The sequence below is a fragment of the Procambarus clarkii genome, chromosome 43 (assembly GCF_040958095.1).
Source record: "Procambarus clarkii isolate CNS0578487 chromosome 43, FALCON_Pclarkii_2.0, whole genome shotgun sequence".
NCBI classification, from domain to species: Eukaryota; Metazoa; Arthropoda; class Malacostraca; order Decapoda; family Cambaridae; genus Procambarus; species Procambarus clarkii.
In genome coordinates, this window is record NC_091192.1 from 7885275 (window position 1) to 7904770 (window position 19496).

At 40.3% G+C, this 19496-nt stretch overlaps 1 protein-coding gene across 1 annotated transcript; it reads right to left on the minus strand.

Annotated features, from left to right (window-relative positions):
• Positions 1-6533: 6533 nt before the first annotated feature.
• On the minus strand, positions 6534-11826 carry LOC138349996 (hepatic lectin-like). The gene is made up of 3 exons (XM_069300024.1): positions 11532-11826; positions 10497-10694; positions 6534-7054 (listed from the first exon to the last, which is right to left on the minus strand). The coding sequence occupies exons 1-3, from the start codon at positions 11581-11583 to the stop codon at positions 6807-6809; spliced, it is 498 nt and encodes a 165-aa protein (XP_069156125.1). The 5' UTR covers positions 11584-11826; the 3' UTR covers positions 6534-6806.
• Between the last annotated feature and the right edge of the window lie 7670 nt (positions 11827-19496).

Consider the following 19496-nt stretch of genomic DNA (forward strand, 5'->3'; position numbering starts at 1 on the left):
TTTGGGCATGTACGGCTTCGGCGGGTAGGCGATTCCTTGGGTATCTCTCTCTGTATTTATAAAATATAATATTTATCTGTCTGTCTGTCCTAGGGTGGAGGCCAGACGGTTGTGGACAGCTTCACCCACCTTATTATTGTGAATTCTGACTGTTTGGAGAGTGGTCATGATCCACGCCCCCCCCCCCCCATGGTCTTCTTGAAGAAGGATTTGCCTCCCGTTGCGACAACTCATGCAACCCGTCCTCTTACATATTACATTGCTTTTCGCTCGCATGCGCACTAAGGCTAAAAACCGCAGTACTTGAAAATTAAAGCAGCTCGCGAAAGTTTCGTACTGTCCCATTTTCTGTTTTGGGTCCTCTGTCCTAGTCTGTTTGGTTAGGTGAGGACACTTTAAATTTAAGGTTTTAATGAGGTTCTGAAACCTTAGGAGAGAGTCCTGTCCCTCTTAACGGCAATGTTGACTCCGGTGGTGCTTGCGGAGGAGACCCTCGCGGCATTGACGACGACAACAATAACGGCTCAAACTGTAGAGACCGAAGTTATGGAGGTGTCGGCGGTGACGAGTACGACGACGACGACGACTAAAGCGGTGGGGTCACAAACGGTAGCACCGACTGCAACAGTGACGACGATGACCGCGCGTTGTCCTGCCCAGGACTGGAGGAATGACTGGGAACAGTCTGTGTCCGAAGCACGTTTTACTAGGCTATCCACGCTAGGTCGACGCCGGTGGACGGCCCTGTGTGGGAAAAGGACCAAAAGTGTTACTAAAAGCACGAGACTTTCCCTCAACCATCGATCTCGGGTTATGTGCCACCATCCGGAAGTAACAACCCACCTCCTCCAGCACTCGTCCCCTGGGGAGCCGTTTACCAAATTAGCAAGAGCGATGAGGCGGCTGTGAAGCTGGCCCTTGCCAAATTGACGACCACAAGCAGTGGACTGGCTCTGGTAAAGAAGACGTCGTCAGGGGCAAAAAAATACTTTTGGAGAACCCGAAACATGTGGTAGAGAATATTGGGACAACATTCCAACTATGTACAGAGGACTTGCTGTCATCGCAGACGTTAAACTTGGCGGTGGCGCTCATTAGTAATAACGACTCCGAGGGTCTGGCAGAGTTAGCAGGCGCTGCAGTGAGTATGTTTACGACCCTGTTTGGACCTGTTGAGGGGTTCACATCACCAACGAAGTCGTACACCGAGGTGGCCGACATATTCGAGTGTGGACAGCGGCTTTATGACGAGCTGGACTTTGTGAGGCCCACTCCTACGGCAGACTTGGGAATACCCATTGTGAATGAAACATCAGCAAGAGTCAGCCGAAAAATAAACTTCCCCCAAACATGATTTTGTAGCCTATATATTATTATCATTATTGTAGTTTTTAACATACTAAATAAACAATTAAAATTAAAAATGTTTTTAATTTGACCAGCAGAAACGTGGATAATTTTTTTTCTGTATATGTTTGTATATAAGCAAGTGTATGTGAAATGAGCATTTTTGTATGCATTTTTTCAATGTGTTTATGGGATCTGACACCTGAGTGGACAGCGCTTGGGATTGCGCTGTCCTCGTCCTAAGAACCTCGTCCATTAGAACCTCGTCCTAAGGTTCCGGGTTCGATTCCCAGTGGAGGCGGAAACAAATGGACAGAGTTTCTTTCACGCAGATGCACCCGTTCATCTAGCAGTAAATAGGTGTCATGGAGTTTAACAGCTGGTAGGGGGGCTGCTTCCTGGGGAATGTGTAATAAAAAGGAGGCCTGGTCGATAATGTATGTTTGTGTATGAGTATGTTGTGTAAGAGTATGCATGTTTATGCTTTTTATGTGTAAGTTGATGTTTTTTTTAAGAATGTGTTTATTTTGTTTTGTAATTTTTTTAAATACCACAGTTCTTTGCATGAGCAAACTTGTTCAAAGAAAGAGAGAGGGAGTGCAATATAAAAAACTTAAAAGGGCAAGATACTGCCTCAGTTAGAGAAATTTACTGTGCTTGATAGACTGGACGTAGGGAACTGAACCCGGGGCTTGCATTCCTGTGTAAACAAATGAAGGAGAAATAGAATGAGAGAAGAAAACAGGAAGAGATGAAGAAATATGAGATGGGGAAGAGAAAGAGTATTCTTTCAGAATTATTATCATATGTTGTTGAATATGACCGTAAAGGTAAGATTAATGACCCTAACACGAATCTCCTGAATATTTTTTATGTTTTTCTCACTGTCGAGGGAAGTTGAAAAATTAACTCGCCAAAGTTCATTTTCAATATATATTTAATGGTCTGACGCCTAGGGAAGCATTTTGCAAGGCGCTCCTTATATTTTCAAAGACAAATTTTCCATATTCTGCTAATGTTTATATTAGCTTGGGGTGAGGTGATACAGGACATGATTGATATGAACAAGTGGATCAATAGTACAATGGGTATAATAGGACATTGTGTGTTCTATCTTCTTGCTTCTGTGTTGGTTCGGGGTCTTGAAGTGTGTAAAATGTAATTATGTGTTAATTTGCTGTTGAACAACCAATTAATAATTAACATTAATGAACTTTGGAGAGAACATTTTTCAACTTCCCTCGACAGTGAAGAAAAACATAGGAAATATTCAGAGGATTCGTCTTAGATTCATTAATCTTTCCTTTACGGTCATATTTAACAACATATGTTTACAAGAAAGACTTCTACCAAAATATACCAATTATTTTCCTCTGAGTTATTATCTCAGAAAAATAAAACTCAAGGTTTTTTAAACTTTAATAACTAGAAGAAAAACAATCTAATAGAACAATATAAACAATACATATTCAGTTATGCCTAGTTTATGTTAATGTATTAAAGATTTTGTGGCATTGCAGTTGCGACTAACATCAGAGCCTGTTTCCTCAAAATACGTTTTTCACAAAATATATTAAGTATTTATGTAATACTAAAAACAACTATTATAATGGACAAATGTTCTTCATAATATTAAATGCAGTTTATATGGTAAATATAATGTAAATATAAATCTGCCTCATATTTTACATATTATTTTAAATAAATATAGCTTTGTGAGATCGTGATCGGCAGTCGGGTGGGGCTGGATGGAGAGTGAGAGGGGGCTGGCAGTTTTGTGTGGCGGAGTGAGAGGGGAGTAACTGATTAAAAGTTCTACCCAAGTTCTAGCACGAGTTTATTCAAGTTCCAAGCAGTTTTTTTTATGAAATAAAGTTGCCTCGACAAGGACAAGAAGATGGCGGCTTACCGGAGGTTTCTTTATTTGCCCTAAAGATCTTTTCAGCTGCTTTTCTAAAGCCCAGCAAAGTTTTTTTGGGCATTTCCGGCATCAGCAGGTAAACGGTTCCATACAATTATCATTATTTTATATTAATTTGCCTGAGGGCTCCGGCTTGGTGTCATATTTTGATAATAACTTACTTACCTGCCTGAGGACTCACTAATTGCACTAATTCTAGTAGCCTCGACGAGGATAGAAAGTCAGCGGCTTGTTCAAGGTCCCTTCATTTGCTCTGATGATCTTTTCCAGCTGTATTTTTAAAACCTTAGCTGTCAGGGTTCTGAAGTTTTATTACAGGTTTGGCCGGTTGGCTGTTCCATATAATCATTATTTTTATATTAATTTGCCTTAGGGCTCGCTAATAATAGTAGCCTCGGCGAGGGCAGGAAGCCGGCAGCTTGCATAAGGTTCCTATATTGCCCTCATGATCTTTTTCAGTTGTTTTTCTAAAGCCCCAGCAGACTTTTTTTTTTTTTTTTTTTGGCATATACAGCTTCGGCAGGTAGGCGATTTCAAGAGTTTATAAAACCCTATTTCTTACTTATTACTTATACTATATTACTTATACTATCTTACTATATTACTTAAAACTTATTTCACACGTCTCCCCTCCCCGCCCCCACAGAAACACTATTACTGAAATAATAATGATTATTATTTGTAGTTTCAGAGTTTTGGGGATATAGAGAGTTTCAGAGATGCATGCAGCTTCGTCAAATAGACTTAATGAGAGGTGGTAAATTAAATCATCCTCTCAATAGTATTTATAAGTTCATTGGGTCTCCAACCACAATACGACTACTGTGATGCAAAATTTACATTAAAAGGAGGAATATACACAGATTCCAAAAGTATATTGCACCGCTCAAAATAAAACACAACACTATATTAACTTTATATAGCATTACAATTGTTTAAAAGAGAGGTATGTCGTTTGCATTGCCTTACACAAAATGACTGAGGCTATTAATGTAAACAGCATGTTTGAATTTTACAAATGTTTAACTATCCCCATATTTTGACATTTCATAACGAAGATTGCCATTGTATTCTTCGATATTAAAACACATTTATACCCAAAAATGTAAATATGATACGCTTGGAACTATAATAATACCGCTTTGCTATTTGTATTAAGGAAACAAAAACTTTGCTATATTATACAACGAATATTTATCGGAGTTAGCCCTATTAATCCCAGAATATTTGTTCTCATACTGGTCGTTTGTCGTTATATTTCGTCGGGGTCATGGCTCTCCTTCCGGAGTCTAACAATGAATTTTTAGTTTACAATGATGTGATCCTAGCTTGGGGAACGATTTCAATATGATAAACATTCTATGGTCGAATGAGTGATGATTCATGCAACTCATTACTATTATCGACTCAGCTCAACCTTATTCAAATCTTTGAATATGTTAGATATTAAGTCACTGCACATCCTCTCATGTGTTATCTTATATATTTATAACTCTGAACTGCAATGTCAATCCTGATCTTAAAAGTTTCCTAGAAGGTTGTAACAGAACCCATGGGCACCACACCAGAAACAAATATCTATTTGATATTCCAAGAGGGCGACTTAAGCAAACTAGAAATGCTCTACAACTTAAGGGACACAGAATGTGGAATGACCTCCCTGATCATGTCAATGGCTGTACCTCTCTCAACCAGTTTAAGAGTAGAACTAGGTACTACTTAATTAAATTAATTAACTCCATGCAACCTACCTTACCCTCTAATGTCAACCCTTGTCTTGCTATTCTAAACAATGTTGATTATTGACCAACTTGTACAATTGCTATTTTTTGCTATGTTCACCCTTTTTTATTCCTTTTTTTTAACACAATTTATACTTTACTCCCAATTACTATTAAGTTTTAGTCTAAGTGTTTTTCCTCCACACTATGGCCGAAACGCTATGTGTATTAGTGGCTTTAGTTATTGTATGTACTAGCTCTGTCTATAAATCCAACAGAATGTTTGTAACTCTGCATCTATGTATGTACTTTTCCTAAATAAAATGTTTATTGTTTATTGTTTTATTAACTAAAAAGCTTTCAGCAAAAATGGGATCTTTAATAGTTACAGAATACGAGATTTCTGAGGGCTGACTTGGATACATATTTTCAATATGACCCCCCGCCCTCCAAACCCCCATCACAAATAAAATACCATTCTTAAGCTCATTTTATACTAAACCGAGTACTGAAAGCCAATTTACCATAGGGAATGCACTAAGGGTTTCATTTTAGTAATATAACGTAAACTGGTGCCATTGATTCAGAATATATACCCGAGAATTGTCGATAGTACATAGCAAAGCCTTTACATTACACAAAGCTAGTACATTACATTTGTGCAAAGCCAATGTCATTCCCTTGGGATTTCACAGACCATTACAGAAAATGGAGCTCAGTGTAAGGACGACCTATACTATTCAGTTATGCTTCTCCCATCCTACGTGTCATTCTTCGTTTTTATTCAAATATGCATGCATTATCCACCCAAACACACATCCAACATACACACACCTATTGAAACACAAATTTCACCATGCCAGACATGTTTTAACATATTGACCAAACCAAACACTAGAAAGTGAAGGGACGACGACGTTTTGGTCCGTCCCTTAACTTTCTAGTGTGTGGTTTGGTCAACATATTTCAGCTGCGTTATTGTGACTCATCGGCTGCATATTCTAATATGTTAAACAAACCCCCAAAACACAACACGAGTCCAACTGGTGCCCTAACCTAACATGACAAAAGATTTGTTCACTTTTTGGAACGCCATGACTCTGTTTCACCACAAAAGTGGTCGCAGTAGACCGGATATAACTACCATGGGTGTCCCAGACCAACTGATCCACCCCCAAGGTAGACACACGATAACTTCCATGGGAGTCCCAAACCAACAGCCCCACCACCAAGGTAGTCACAGTAGACCCACCATAACTATCGTGGGAGTCCCAGACCAACAGCCCCACCACAAAGGTATTCACAGTAGACCTGCCATAACTACCATGGGAGTCCCACATCAAGTGCTTTAATTCTAATTATTAATTATGTTATTAGGAAACGGGACAGGAATAGACGACATTGTATTTTATTCAGGTTGTGTTCCGGATAGTAAGAACTGGTTGCTTTAATGAAACAACATTATACTGTGCAGTGTTCTCGTTCACTTGTGAGTGTTCAAGCGGGGGCTGAGCAGGTGGGGCAGGACTGGAGAAACAGTTAACTACGTTATAGTTAATGTTTATTAATAACCTCAACAATTATTAACAGAAATACTTGGAACGCTTGACGCATTTATTATAAACATTATCTTTTTATTTGTAAAGTTTTTGTTTTATATATGATTTTTCAAACTGCTCTCTTAACAGGATAGAACATATAGGTTATCACGATAATAGTGCTTGGGTATATATTCTAGATTTTTTTTATATATCCAACAGTTCAGATTTTGTACTGAAATATATAGTTTAATGACTGAGCAGACACAATATCCAAGTCTATTCCAATGCTTGGACGCCCAGCTGGCACAGGAAGGGCCATATATCATAACAGACGTCGTTATATAATCGCACCCGCAAGACGAATTCACCAGTAGAACTCACGTAGGCGCAGTTCTCATCGTTGGCAATTGTTGGGTATCCGGCTTTCCAGTAATGACCCGTGAGGTCTACGGGGCGTCCATCCACCCACGACCAGTAGTCCTGGAGGTTCACTTTAGCAGCGCCAACCCAAAATGACTTCAGGCCTGAGGGAGAGAAGGTGTTGAGGGAAGAGCCACTGTCATGGAGGCTGGTAGTGTTACACAGTTTTCATGTGTTTAGAATACTTCATTGCAAATTTAATATGATTATTTAAACAGAGCAAAATCTTTGAAAAATAAAATGCCAGGGAGATGAAAATTAGACTCCAAATACATCTTAAATAATTGTAGGTGAAATTTATCGGAGAAGCATAGCATACATTCAGCAACATAAGTTTGGAATGGAAATAAAAATTATTATATTAAATCCTTGGATTATAGGTTAGACACAGTAACAGTGTGTGACTGTTACAACAAACACAATTGCAGTGTGAGAATTACAAAAGACCTATTGACCCATATGAGGCAGCTCTTATATATATCTACACAAACACATTCATATATGTATGTCGAACGCTGACTTCAAACAGCGATTATTACGATACCAAGCATTTTTTTTCATAATGAACAATCATGTTTACACTATCTTGTTTTGATATATTTATATCCTTATTGATATTCCCCTTGTTATACCCTTTCATCAATTTATATAGTTGAATCATTTCACCCCTTACAAATGGGTTAAGCCTTTCTAATTTCTCTTCATAAGGAAGGTTTCAATTTCCTGGAATTATTTTAGTCAACCTATTTTGTACACGTTCTAATGAATATATGATCATTCTATAGTGTGGCGACCACAACTGAACTGTATGACCTAAATGTTCAAGTAATTGCCATCAGAGGAGCCAGGCGGGGAGACTATGTAGCGAGGTAGACCTGAAGAGTTACATCAGGTTCTTGGCTTGGTTTAGTGTTGGACTTAAAGCCTGTCAACCTCTTTAGGGTTATTAAGGAAACCACTTAATACATTACAGATCTACCAATAAGTATACTTTAGTACTGTACACAGTCCAGGACTAAACTAAACTCTTAGTGTATATACGGTACACCCACAAATGGGGTACACTCTCAGGGTACATATCCTTGTTGATTAGATGTCTCACCGTACCTTGCTGGGCTCCACCGCCAGTCACTAACGGCAGGTCAAAACACCAAAAAGCTTTTTGATTTAGAAATAATGTCATTCTAACATATAAAACTAATAGTTCGTGAAAGAAAACAAGTAAGATTCAGCCTGCTTCTACCGAACTGTGTGACAAAAAAAACTGTACACGTAGGTGTTGTTGAACGTAATTATCGCAACGATGGGAATGCCACAGTAAACGGGTGTCTAAAGGAGAAAGCAAAATCACGAATGAATATAATGAGAGCAATTACAGGGCCCCGTCTAGGAGCGGGACTCAAAGTGTTAAAAATGTTTTACATACACTCCGTTCGTTCCCTAGTTGATTATGCAGCGCCTACCCTACTCACTCTTTCTCCTGGTTAGTGGGCAAACGTTGAAGTTATTCAAAATGATGCAATGCGAGTCATAACCGGAGCTCCCAGATGGACTAAAATACTGAATTAAGAATAGAAAGCAAACTAGCGTCGATTGAAATAAGGGTGAAAGGGATTGCTGCGTGTATGCTGACCAAGATATTGACTAGACCTAGAATCAGTTCACTTAAGATATTATCACTGGAGTACTAACTCGGGGCAGAAGAGCCTCCAATAGCAATAGGTGGACCCATTGTGCGATAAACACCATCAATACATTCGATATAACAAACACAGTCACTGAGAACGGTGTCGACGAAATACATGTAGACTTTGTTATGCAAGCTCCTTGGAAATCTTACCCAGCAGAATTTAGGATTATGGTTCTTGAAGGAAAAAAGAACCGGACTAATCCTCATGTGCTACGTAATATTGCACAGATGCATATAGAAGGAAACTTGGCACCCGACAGCTTCACTTCACAGATGGATCAGTAGACCAGCTGGGACAAGAAACCGGAGCTGCAGTTAAAACAGGAAACTTTGTAAATAGTTGGAGGCTATAAATGCGTGTTCGACTTTACAAACAGAGATGTTAGCCATTCAAAAGGCTTTGGAACATGCTCTTGCTGAACACCGACAACATGAACAAAATACACATATAATGTACCGACAATATGTTATCATACATACAGATTCGAGAACTACCATCGAAACTTTGCAACAAAAACACATTCGTGATAACATCCATCTGGTCACAAATGTCATATCATTAATGCAAACAATAAAACGTCAAGGCCGTCGGGTACTTATCAACTTGGTGCTAAGTCATGTGGGAATAATAGGAAATGACATTGCAGACGCAGCTGCAAAAACTTGCAACTAAGAGAAGAAATCTAGACATTTACATACCACAGAGTCTATCACAGAATAAAAAAGTAAATTGAAACAGAGCAATGCAAAAGATGTTCATTGATCACAAACCAGCAGTTGCAGCATCAGGATCTGCAGGTTGGTACAAGGATTCAACCAACTATGAATCACTTAGTTTGATGAAAGGGAGCAGTAGAACAACAGAAGTACACTTACATCGCATCAGGCTTGGATACCCATGTGCATGGGAAATAGGTTTACAGGTTCCGAAAGATGAGAAAAAATGTCAGCACTGTGGAGAAATGCCCGACAGACCACTGGAACATTAATTAAGACAGTGCAAAGTTACAAACCCATTAAGAGTTCAACTTAGATTCAACAGAGCAGAAGTTGTTAAACACATGGGACAAAATCTTACTGAAGCGACCATACGAGTCATAAATACTCATACTCCGCCCAAGTAAAACAGAAACGAGCAATACTTGGTGGGCCAGCCAGAGGCTTAGGGCCCAATCAGGAATATCCCTGCAAAAAAAAAAAGTGGGTGTCGTCAGTATAATGTGGGGCATAAGCGTTGTGCCGAAAGTTTATGTCTTATTGCTAACGCTTCAGGAAATTAGTTCCCAGAAGCATATTTGCCTCATTCCGAACATTAATGTATTCATTTTTTGCCTTTAGATCCCTACTAATCACGACTTCAAATCTTTATTTTAACATCGATCATCTGAGTAATGTAGGACCTTTTTGAGCACTCCTCGACCTCACTAAAACTACAGGATGAGGATGTTGCCCTCCATTGTCAGGTGAGGTTAGTTTGGTTATATCTATACCTCAGCTTATTTTCTGGTTCACCTTGGTTAGGCCCACGGGCGGGTTCACCTTGGCTACGCCCATGGGCGGGGGCCCACCCTAACTAGATGGTGTCTCAAGGATTTACCTCTTTTTCCATGCGATCATGGGTGGATCCTTAGAAAATTTTGGTCACGAGTGGTCTACAGCAAACCAACACCTCTCCCATCACCATCACCACAGTCAACTACTATCACCAGCACCACAAACAATCACAACACAGTAACTCTACATCAGCATTACTCCCACTAACACCACCACAACACACACACGGACATTCCAATAAACCCATTATCAATACAATCACTACAAGCATTGTGTCACCGTAACAACAACAGTAGAACTACCGTTGGAGATGGCGTAGGATTCTATTTTCAGGAAGTCGTCGCAGTAAGTGTCCATGACGACCAGGTCGGCTTCTTCCTCCGGCAAGAGGTTTTTGCAGGTCGCTCGTGCCTCTTGCCACGTCATGAAGGTCTCACTGTAGTAGTAGCAGCCCTCCCCGATCATGAAGAAGGGCGCTGGGCAGGCGTCAGCACCTTCACCTGCACCCACAGTAATTAAACTGGATTCTAACTCAATGCTTAAAATAATTCTTGCTTTCCGTGATACTTTGTCAACTTGATTTTACATGCATTATTATCATATTTATTGAATAGTAAAGACTCAGTTGCAGTTTAATGTAATATTACGTCATTATAATTGTGAAGATGCATTTTGTATTATTCAATCATTGTATTCCATTTATACCAACGGTTGGTGGTCAGGGATGTGGCCAGCAGTTTTGGACAGGTCCATTTCTTGCCCACATGGTGAGAGCGGCAGCTGTGGCCCAGGCCGACCAACAATTGCTGGTATTGTAGTTCATTTGCATTTTTCTTTAGCATTATTAATGCTAGATGCTTTTTGACCCATATTCTTGCATAATTTGTTATTTTATTATCATAAATAATGGCAGTGTTGGCCAGAGTGGGGAGATGGTAATATTGTTATATGAATATGACGGGTTGGCTGGCATGTGAGGGAGGTTCCTGGTCGAGTTAAGTTTCTTTGAGACTGGAACGATAGAATTGTCATCTGCCTGGACCAGTACTTGTGTGCTGTTTAGAGATACAATTATGAACAAATTCTGTCTGAATATATAGTTGTGTTAAAATCATTTAGGAGTGCGCCAACCCGTCATATTTCTTTAACAATATTTACCATCTTGCCATTAATTATATTAATGAAAAACAAATCAATGTAAGGAAAACCATCTAAAATTAAGCTGCACACGACACTAGAAGAGAAAGTAGTGTTTGATGAGGCCAGAAACCAGGATCACTGGCACGACATGGTGGCCTCAAGTGGGTGTCAACACTAGTTTACTCTGACACTCTTACCGGCATCCATCTGTGTCAGGAGGCTGATGACCAGCACCACCGCTGCAAACATGGTGACGTTATGTGGTGGTGACCTCGGGTGGTGGTGACCTCAGGTGGTGATGACCTCGGTCAGTAGAGGCCGGTGGATGTTGCCTCGGACGAGGGTCTCGGCACAGTGTTGTGGGTGTGTAAGACAGACTATCAGGAAGCGACGCCTGTCGACGTATCTGGGTCTCGTACGAGTGGCTGGCTGTCCTTTAACTACACGAGAGAGCCAGTTTTATTGTTATCTTGCTGGTGGTGATCTTGCGTCACTCGCTGCTGCCTGGGAACTGACACCACCTGCTGCTGCCTGGGAACTTGTAGCTCCCGCTGCTGCCTGGGAACTCTCCAGTTGGGGCTTCACAAAATTGCCAATTGCAGCTTTCCAAACTGTTGTTCATTTCTCACAAGAAATAAAGTTTCATCAATTTATTTTTTGTTCGGGAATATCACAAAAAAAATCTTGCAATAGCTTTTATCATTTTTGTTTAATCCTTTTAAAGACTTCGTTTCCAAACCATAACTTAGTACCTCGTGGTGCATTAACTTGATGCTTTAAAGTGAAATCTAACACTTATTACTAACTTATATTACTATTATTATAACATACAAAGAAATAAATAATCCAAACCTAAGACTTGAAACGGAAGTGGCAACATTTCGGTTCGTCCTCGACCCTTGTCACTCCTGGGGAAAAAATGCTCTTATTGCACTTATTGAATTGACCAGAATTTACCTGAGGGCTTCCATCTCTCTAGTGGTCTCGACAGGGAGAGGAAGTCGTTGGCTTGTCAAAGGTTTCCTTATTATTCCTGAGGAGTTTTTCTAAATAGATTTTGAAATGAAATTATGTTTGGGCATGTACGGCTTCGGCGGGTAGGCGATTCCTTGGGTATCTCTCTCTGTATCTATAAAATATAATATTTATCTGTCTGTCTGTCCCAGGGTGGAGGCGAGACGGCTGTGGATAGCTTCACCCACCTTATTATTGTGAATTCTGACTGTTTGGAGAGTGGTCATGATCCACGCCCCCCCCCCCCCCCCCCCCATGGTCTTCTTGAAGAAGGATTTGCCTCCCGTTGCGACAACTCATGCAACCCGTCCTCTTACATATTACATTGCTTTTCGCTCGCATGCGCACTAAGGCTAAAAACCGCAGTACTTGAAAATTAAAGCAGCTCGCGAAAGTTTCGTACTGTCCCATTTTCTGTTTTGGGTCCTCTGTCCTAGTCTGTTAGGTTAGGTGAGGACACTTTAAATTTAAGGTTTTAATGAGGTTCTGAAACCTTAGGAGAAAGTCCTGTCCCTCTTAACGGCAATGTTGACTCCGGTGGTGCTTGCGGAGGAGACCCTCGCGGCATTGACGACGACAACAATAACGGCTCAAACTGTAGAGACCGAAGTTATGGAGGTGTCGGCGGTAACGAGTACGACGACGACGACGACTAAAGCGGTGGGGTCACAAACGGTAGCACCGACTGCAACGGTGACGACGATGACCACGCGTTGTCCTGCCCAGGACTGGAGGAATGACTGGGAACAGTCTGTGTCCGAAGCACGTTTTACTAGGCTATCCACGCAAGGTCGACGCCGGTGGACGGCCCCGTGTGGGAAAAGGACCAAAAGTGTTACTAAAAGCACGAGACTTTCCCTCAACCATCGATCTCGGGTTATGTGCCACCATCCGGAAGTAACAACCCACCTCCTCCAGCACTCGTCCCCTGGGGAGCCGTTTACCAAATTAGCAAGAGCGATGAGGCGGCTGTGAAGCTGGCCCTTGCCAAATTGACGACCACAAGCAGTGGACTGCCTCTGGTAAAGAAGACGTCGTCAGGGGCAAAAAAATACTTTTGGAGAACCCGAAACATGTGGTAGAGAATATTGGGACAACATCCCAACTATGTACAGAGGACCTGCTGTCATCGCAGACGTTAAACTTGGCGGTGGCGCTCATTAGTAATAACGACTCCGAGGGTCTGGCAGAGTTAGCAGGCGCTGCAGTGAGTATGTTTACGACCCAGTTTGGACCTGTTGAGGGGTTCACATCACCAACGAAGTCGTACACCGAGGTGGCCGACATATTCGAGTGTGAACAGCGGCTTTATGACGAGCTGGACTTTGTGAGGCCCACTCCTACGGCAGACTTGGGAATACCCATTGTGAATGAAACATAATTATCAGCAAGAGTCAGCCGAAAAATAAACTTCCCCCAAACATGATTTTGTAGCCTATATATTATTATCATTATTGTAGTTTTTAACATACTAAATAAACAATTAAAATTAAAAATGTTTTTAATTTGACCAGTAGAAACGTGGATAATTTTTTTTCTGTATATGTTTGTATATAAGCAAGTGTATGTGAAATGAGCATTTTTGTGTAAGTTTTGTATGCATTTTTTCAATGTGTTTATGGGATCTGACACCTGAGTGGACAGCGCTTGGGATTGCGCTGTCCTCGTCCTAAGAACCTCGTCCATTAGAACCTCGTCCTAAGGTTCTGGGTTCGATTCCCAGTGGAGGCGGAAACAAATGGACAGAGTTTCTTTCACGCAGATGCACCCGTTCATCTAGCAGTAAATAGGTGTCATGGAGTTTAACAGCTGGTAGGGGGGCTGCTTCCTGGGGAATGTGTAATAAAAAGGAGGCCTGGTCGATAATGTATGTTTGTGTATGAGTATGTTGTGTAAGAGTATGCATGTTTATGCTTTTTATGTGTAAGTTGATGTTTTTTTTAAGAATGTGTTTATTTTGTTTTGTAATTTTTTTAAATACCACAGTTCTTTGCATGAGCAAACTTGTTCAAAGAAAGAGAGAGGGAGTGCAATATAAAAAACTTAAAAGGGCAAGATACTGCCTCAGAGAAATTTACTGTGCTTGATAGACTGGACGTAGGGAACTGAACCCGGGGCTTGCATTCCTGTGTAAAAAATGAAGGAGAAATAGAATGAGAGAAGAAAACAGGAAGAGATGAAGAAATATGGGATGGGGAAGAGAAAGAGTATTCCTTCAGAATTATTATCCTATGTTGTTGAATATGACCGTAAAGGTAAGATTAATGACCCTAACACGAATCTCCTGAATATTTTTTATGTTTTTCTCACTGTCGAGGGAAGTTGAAAAATTAACTCGCCAAAGTTCATTTTCACTATATATTTAATGGTCTGACGCCTAGCGAAGCATTTTGCAAGGCGCTCCTTATATTTTCAAAGACAAATTTTCCGATTGATTGATGAAGATTAAGCCACCCGAAAGGTGGCACGGGCATGAATTGCTCGTAAGTGGTGGCCCTTTTGAGCCATTACCAGTATCAAGAGCTGATACTGGAGATCTGTGGAGGTGCGAATGCACCCTGCATGACGGAAGATGTCTCCTTTGTGAATGTGTTAAGATGAAGCCACCCAAAAGGTGGCACGGGCATGAATAGCTCGTAAGTGGTGGCCCTTTTGAGCCATCACCAGTATCAATAGATGATACTGGAGATCTGTGGAGGTGCAACTGCACCCTGCGTGACGGAAGATGTCTTCCGTGATTTAAACAGTTTGATTGATTGATTGATTGATTGATGAAGATTAAGCCACCCAAAAGGTGGCACGGGCATGAATAGCCCGCAAGTGATGGCCCTTTTGAGCCATTTATCAGTATCAAGAGATGATACTGGAGATCTGTGGAGGTGCAACTGCACCCTGCGTGACGGGAGATGTCTCCCGTGGACAATTTAGATTGATTGATGAAGATTAAGCCACCCAAAAGGTGGCACGGGCATGAATAGCCCGTAAAAACAGAAAAACAGATTGAATTGATTGATGAAGATTAAGCCACCCAAGAGGTGGCACGGGTATGAATAGCCTGTAAGTGGCGGCCCTTTTCAGCCACCACTTACAGGCTGAAAAACATTACCAGAATCAAGAGCTGATACTGCTTAAGAGATCTGTGGAGGCGCAACTGCTCCCTGCGTGACGGGAGATGTCTCCCGGACCAAGTGGTGACCAGATGGTGACAAATTTTCCATACTCTGCTAATGTTTATATTCGCTTGGAGTGAGGTGATACAGGACATGATTGATATGAACAAGTGGATCAATAGCACAATGGGTATAATAGGGCATTGCGTGTTCTATCTTCTTCGTGTGTGTCACGGGAGACATCTCCCGTCACGCAGGGTGCAGTCGCACCTCCACAGATATCCCGTATCATCTATTGATACTGGTAATGGCTCAAATGGGCCACCACTTTCGGGCTATTCATGCCCGTGCCACCTTTTGGGTGGCTTAATCTTCATCAATCAATATATCTTCTTGCTTCTGTGTTGGTTCGAGGTCTTGAAGTGTGTAAAATGTAATTATGTGTTAATTTGCTGTTGAACAGCCAATTAATAATTAACATTAATGAACTTTGGAGAGTTAATTTTTCAACTTCCCTCGACAGTGAAGAAAAACATAGGAAATATTCAAAGGATTCGTGTTAGAATCATTAATCTTACCTTTACGGTCATATTTAACAACATATGTTTACAAGAAAGACTTCTACCAAAATATACCAATTATTTTCCTCTGAATTATTATCTCAGAAAAATAAAACTCAAGGTTTCTTTAAACTTTAATAACTAGAAGAAAAACAATCTAATAGAACAATATAAACAATATATGTTCAGTTATGCCTAGTTTATGTTAATGTATTAAAGATTTTGTGGCACTGTAATTACGACTACCATCCGAGCCTGTTTCCTCAAAATACGTTTTTCACAAAATATATTAAGTATTTATGTAATAATAAAAGCAAACTATTATAATGGACAGATGTTCTTCATAATATTAAATGCAGTTTATATGGTATATATAATGTAAATATAAATCTGCCTCATATTTTACATATTATTTTAAATAAATATAGCTTTGTGAGATCGTGATCGGCAGTCGGGTGGGGCTGGATGGAGAGTGAGAGGGGGCTGGCAGTTTTGTGTGGCGGAGTGAGAGGGGAGTAACTGATTAAAAGTTCTACCCAAGTTCTAGCACGAGTTTATTCAAGTTCCAAGCAGTTTTTTTTATGAAATAAAGTGGCCTCGACAAAGACAAGAAGATGGCGGCTTCCCGGAGGTTTCTTTATTTGCCCTAATGATCTTTTCAGCTGCTTTTCTAAAGCCCAGCAAAGTTTTTTTGGGCATTTCCGGCATCAGCAGGTAAACGGTTCCATACAATTATCATTATTTTATATTAATTTGTCTGAGGGCTCCGGCTTGGTGCCTTCTTTTGTTAATTACTTACTTACCTGCCTGAGGACTCACTAATACTAGTGGCCTCGACGAGGATAGAAAGTCAGCGGCTTGTCCAAGGTCCCTCCATTTGCTCTGATGATCTTTTCCAGCTGTATTTTTAAAACCTTAGCTGTCAGAGTTCTAAAGTTTTATTACGGGTTTGGCCGGTTGGCTGTTCCATATAATCATTATTTTTATATTAATTTGCCTTAGGGCTCGCTAATAATAGTAGCCTCGGCGAGGACAGGAAGCCGGCAGCTTGCCCGAGGTTCCTCCATTGCCCTCATGATCTTTTCAGTTGTTTATCTAAAGCCCCAGCAGTGTTTTTTTTTTTTTTTGGCATATACAGTTTCGGCAGGTAGGCGATTTCAAGAGTTTATAAAACCCTATTTCTTACTTATTACTTATACTATATTACTTATACTATCTTTCTATATTACTAAAAACTTATTTCACACGTCTCCCCTCCCCGCCCCCACAGAAATACTATTACTGAAATAATGATTATTATTTGTAGTTTCAGAGTTTTGGGAATATAGAGAGTTTCAGAGATGCTTGCAGCTTCGCTAAATAGACTTAATGAGAGGTGCTAAATTAAATCATCCTCTCAATAGTATTTATAAGTTCATTGGGTCTCCAACCACAATACGACTACTGTGATGCAAAATTTACAGTATAATGAGGAATATACACAGATTCCAAAAGTACATTGAACCGCTCAGAATAAAACACAACACTATATTAACTTTATATAGCATTACAATTGTTTAAAAGAGAGGTATGTCGTTTGCATTGCCTTACACAAAATGACTGAGGCTATTAATGTAAACAGCATGTTTGAATTTTAAAAATGTTTAATTAACTATCCCCATATTTTGACATTTCATAACGAAGATTGCCATTGTATTCTTCGATATTAAAACACATTTATACCCAAAAATGTAAATATGATACGCTTGGAACTATAATAATACCGCTTTGCTATTTGTATTAAGGAAAGAAAAACTTTAGTGACTGCTATATTATACAACGAATATTTATCGGAGTTAGCCCAATTAATCCCAGAATGTTTGTTCTCATACTGGTCGTTTGTCGCTATATTTCGTCGGGGTCATGACTCTCCTTCCGGGCTCTAACAATGAATTTTTAGTTTACAATGATGTGATCCTAGCTTGGGGAACGATTTCAATATGATAAACATTCTATGGTCGAATGAGTGATGGTTCATGCAACCCATTACTATTATCGACTCAGCTCAACCTTATTCAAATCTTTGAATATGTTAGATATTAAGTCACTGCACATCCTCTCATGTGTTCTCTTATATATTTTAAATCTCTGAACTGCAATGTCAATCCTGATCTTAAAAGTTTCCTAGAAGGTTGTAACAGAACCCGTGGGCACCACACCAGAAACAAATATCTATTTGATATTCCAAGAGGGCGACTTAAGCAAACTAGAAATGCTCTACAACTTAAGGGACACAGAATGTGGAATGACCTCCCTGATCATGTCAAAGGCTGTACCTCTCTCAACCAGTTTAAGAGTAGAACTAGGTACTACTTAATTAAATTAATTAACTCCATGCAACCTACCTTACCCCCTAATGTCAACCCTTGTCTTGCTATTCTAAACAATGTTGATTATTGACCAACTTGTACAATTGGTATTTTTTGCTATTTTCCCCCTTTTTTATTCTTTTTTTAACACAATTTATACTTTACTCCCAATTACTATTAAGTTTTAGTCTAAGTGTTTTTCCTCCACACCTTGGCCGAAACGCTATGTGTATTAGTGGCTTTAGGTATTGTATGTACCACCTCTATCTATAAATTCTACAGTATGTTTGTAACTCTGCATCTATGTATGTACTTTTCCTAAATAAAATGTTTATTGTTTATTTTTTATTAACTAAAAAGATTTCAGCAAAAGTAAGTAATTATCAATAGAAGGCACCAAACCGGGAAGGCTTTGTATCACCATCAAATGTGCGGGATAATCAGAGGACGCTAAATATCACCAAGGATGCCAATACGAGAACAAAAACGCATAAGACGAACGATATCAAAAGTATCAGAGTCGCCAAGAATTCTATCGAGGGACAAGCAACTTTGGGGGACGGTCGGAAAACAAGACACACGCTCGTCCTGGAAGTCAGAACATTCAACAAGGATATGTACGACCGTAAGAGGGACAATGCAATTGGGACAATAAGGAGCAGGACGGCGTTCCATTAAGTGACCGTGAGTTAAACGGGTATGGCCAATACGTAACCTAGCCAGAGCCGTTTCCCACCGCCGGTTACGGTGGCAGGAGGAAGGCCACTGGGACACACGACTCTTAAGAGTACGCAGTTTGTTACCAAGAACAGAAGACCAACAACTCTGCCAACGGGTGAGGACGGAGGAATGGATAACCGGGTAAAATTCGGAATATGGAATACCTTTACGAGAGACGGGACAAGAGCGGACAGCTTCCTTAGCGGCAGCATCCGCACGGTCATTTAAAGAGACACCAACATGGCTGGGAACCCAGCAAAACGCAACCGACTTAAATTTACTGGAGATAAAAAACAGCCAATGTTGAATCTCGATGACCACAGGGCGGACTTGATTAAAGGACCCTAAAGCCATGAGGGCACTACAAGAGTCAACTACTACCACGAAGGAGGATTGCCCCCGGGAAAGCA

Coding starts and splice junctions, on each gene's coding strand:
- LOC138349996 (XM_069300024.1), bottom strand. CDS start 11,583: ATGTTTGCAGCGGTGGTGCTGGTCATCAGCCTCCTGACACAGATGGAT. Junction 10,695..11,531: donor CCTGACACAGATGGATGCCG/GTAAGAGTGTCA, acceptor CTGTGGGTGCAG/GTGAAGGTGCTGACGCCTGC. Junction 7,055..10,496: donor ATCCTACGCCATCTCCAACG/GTAGTTCTACTG, acceptor TCTCTCCCTCAG/GCCTGAAGTCATTTTGGGTT.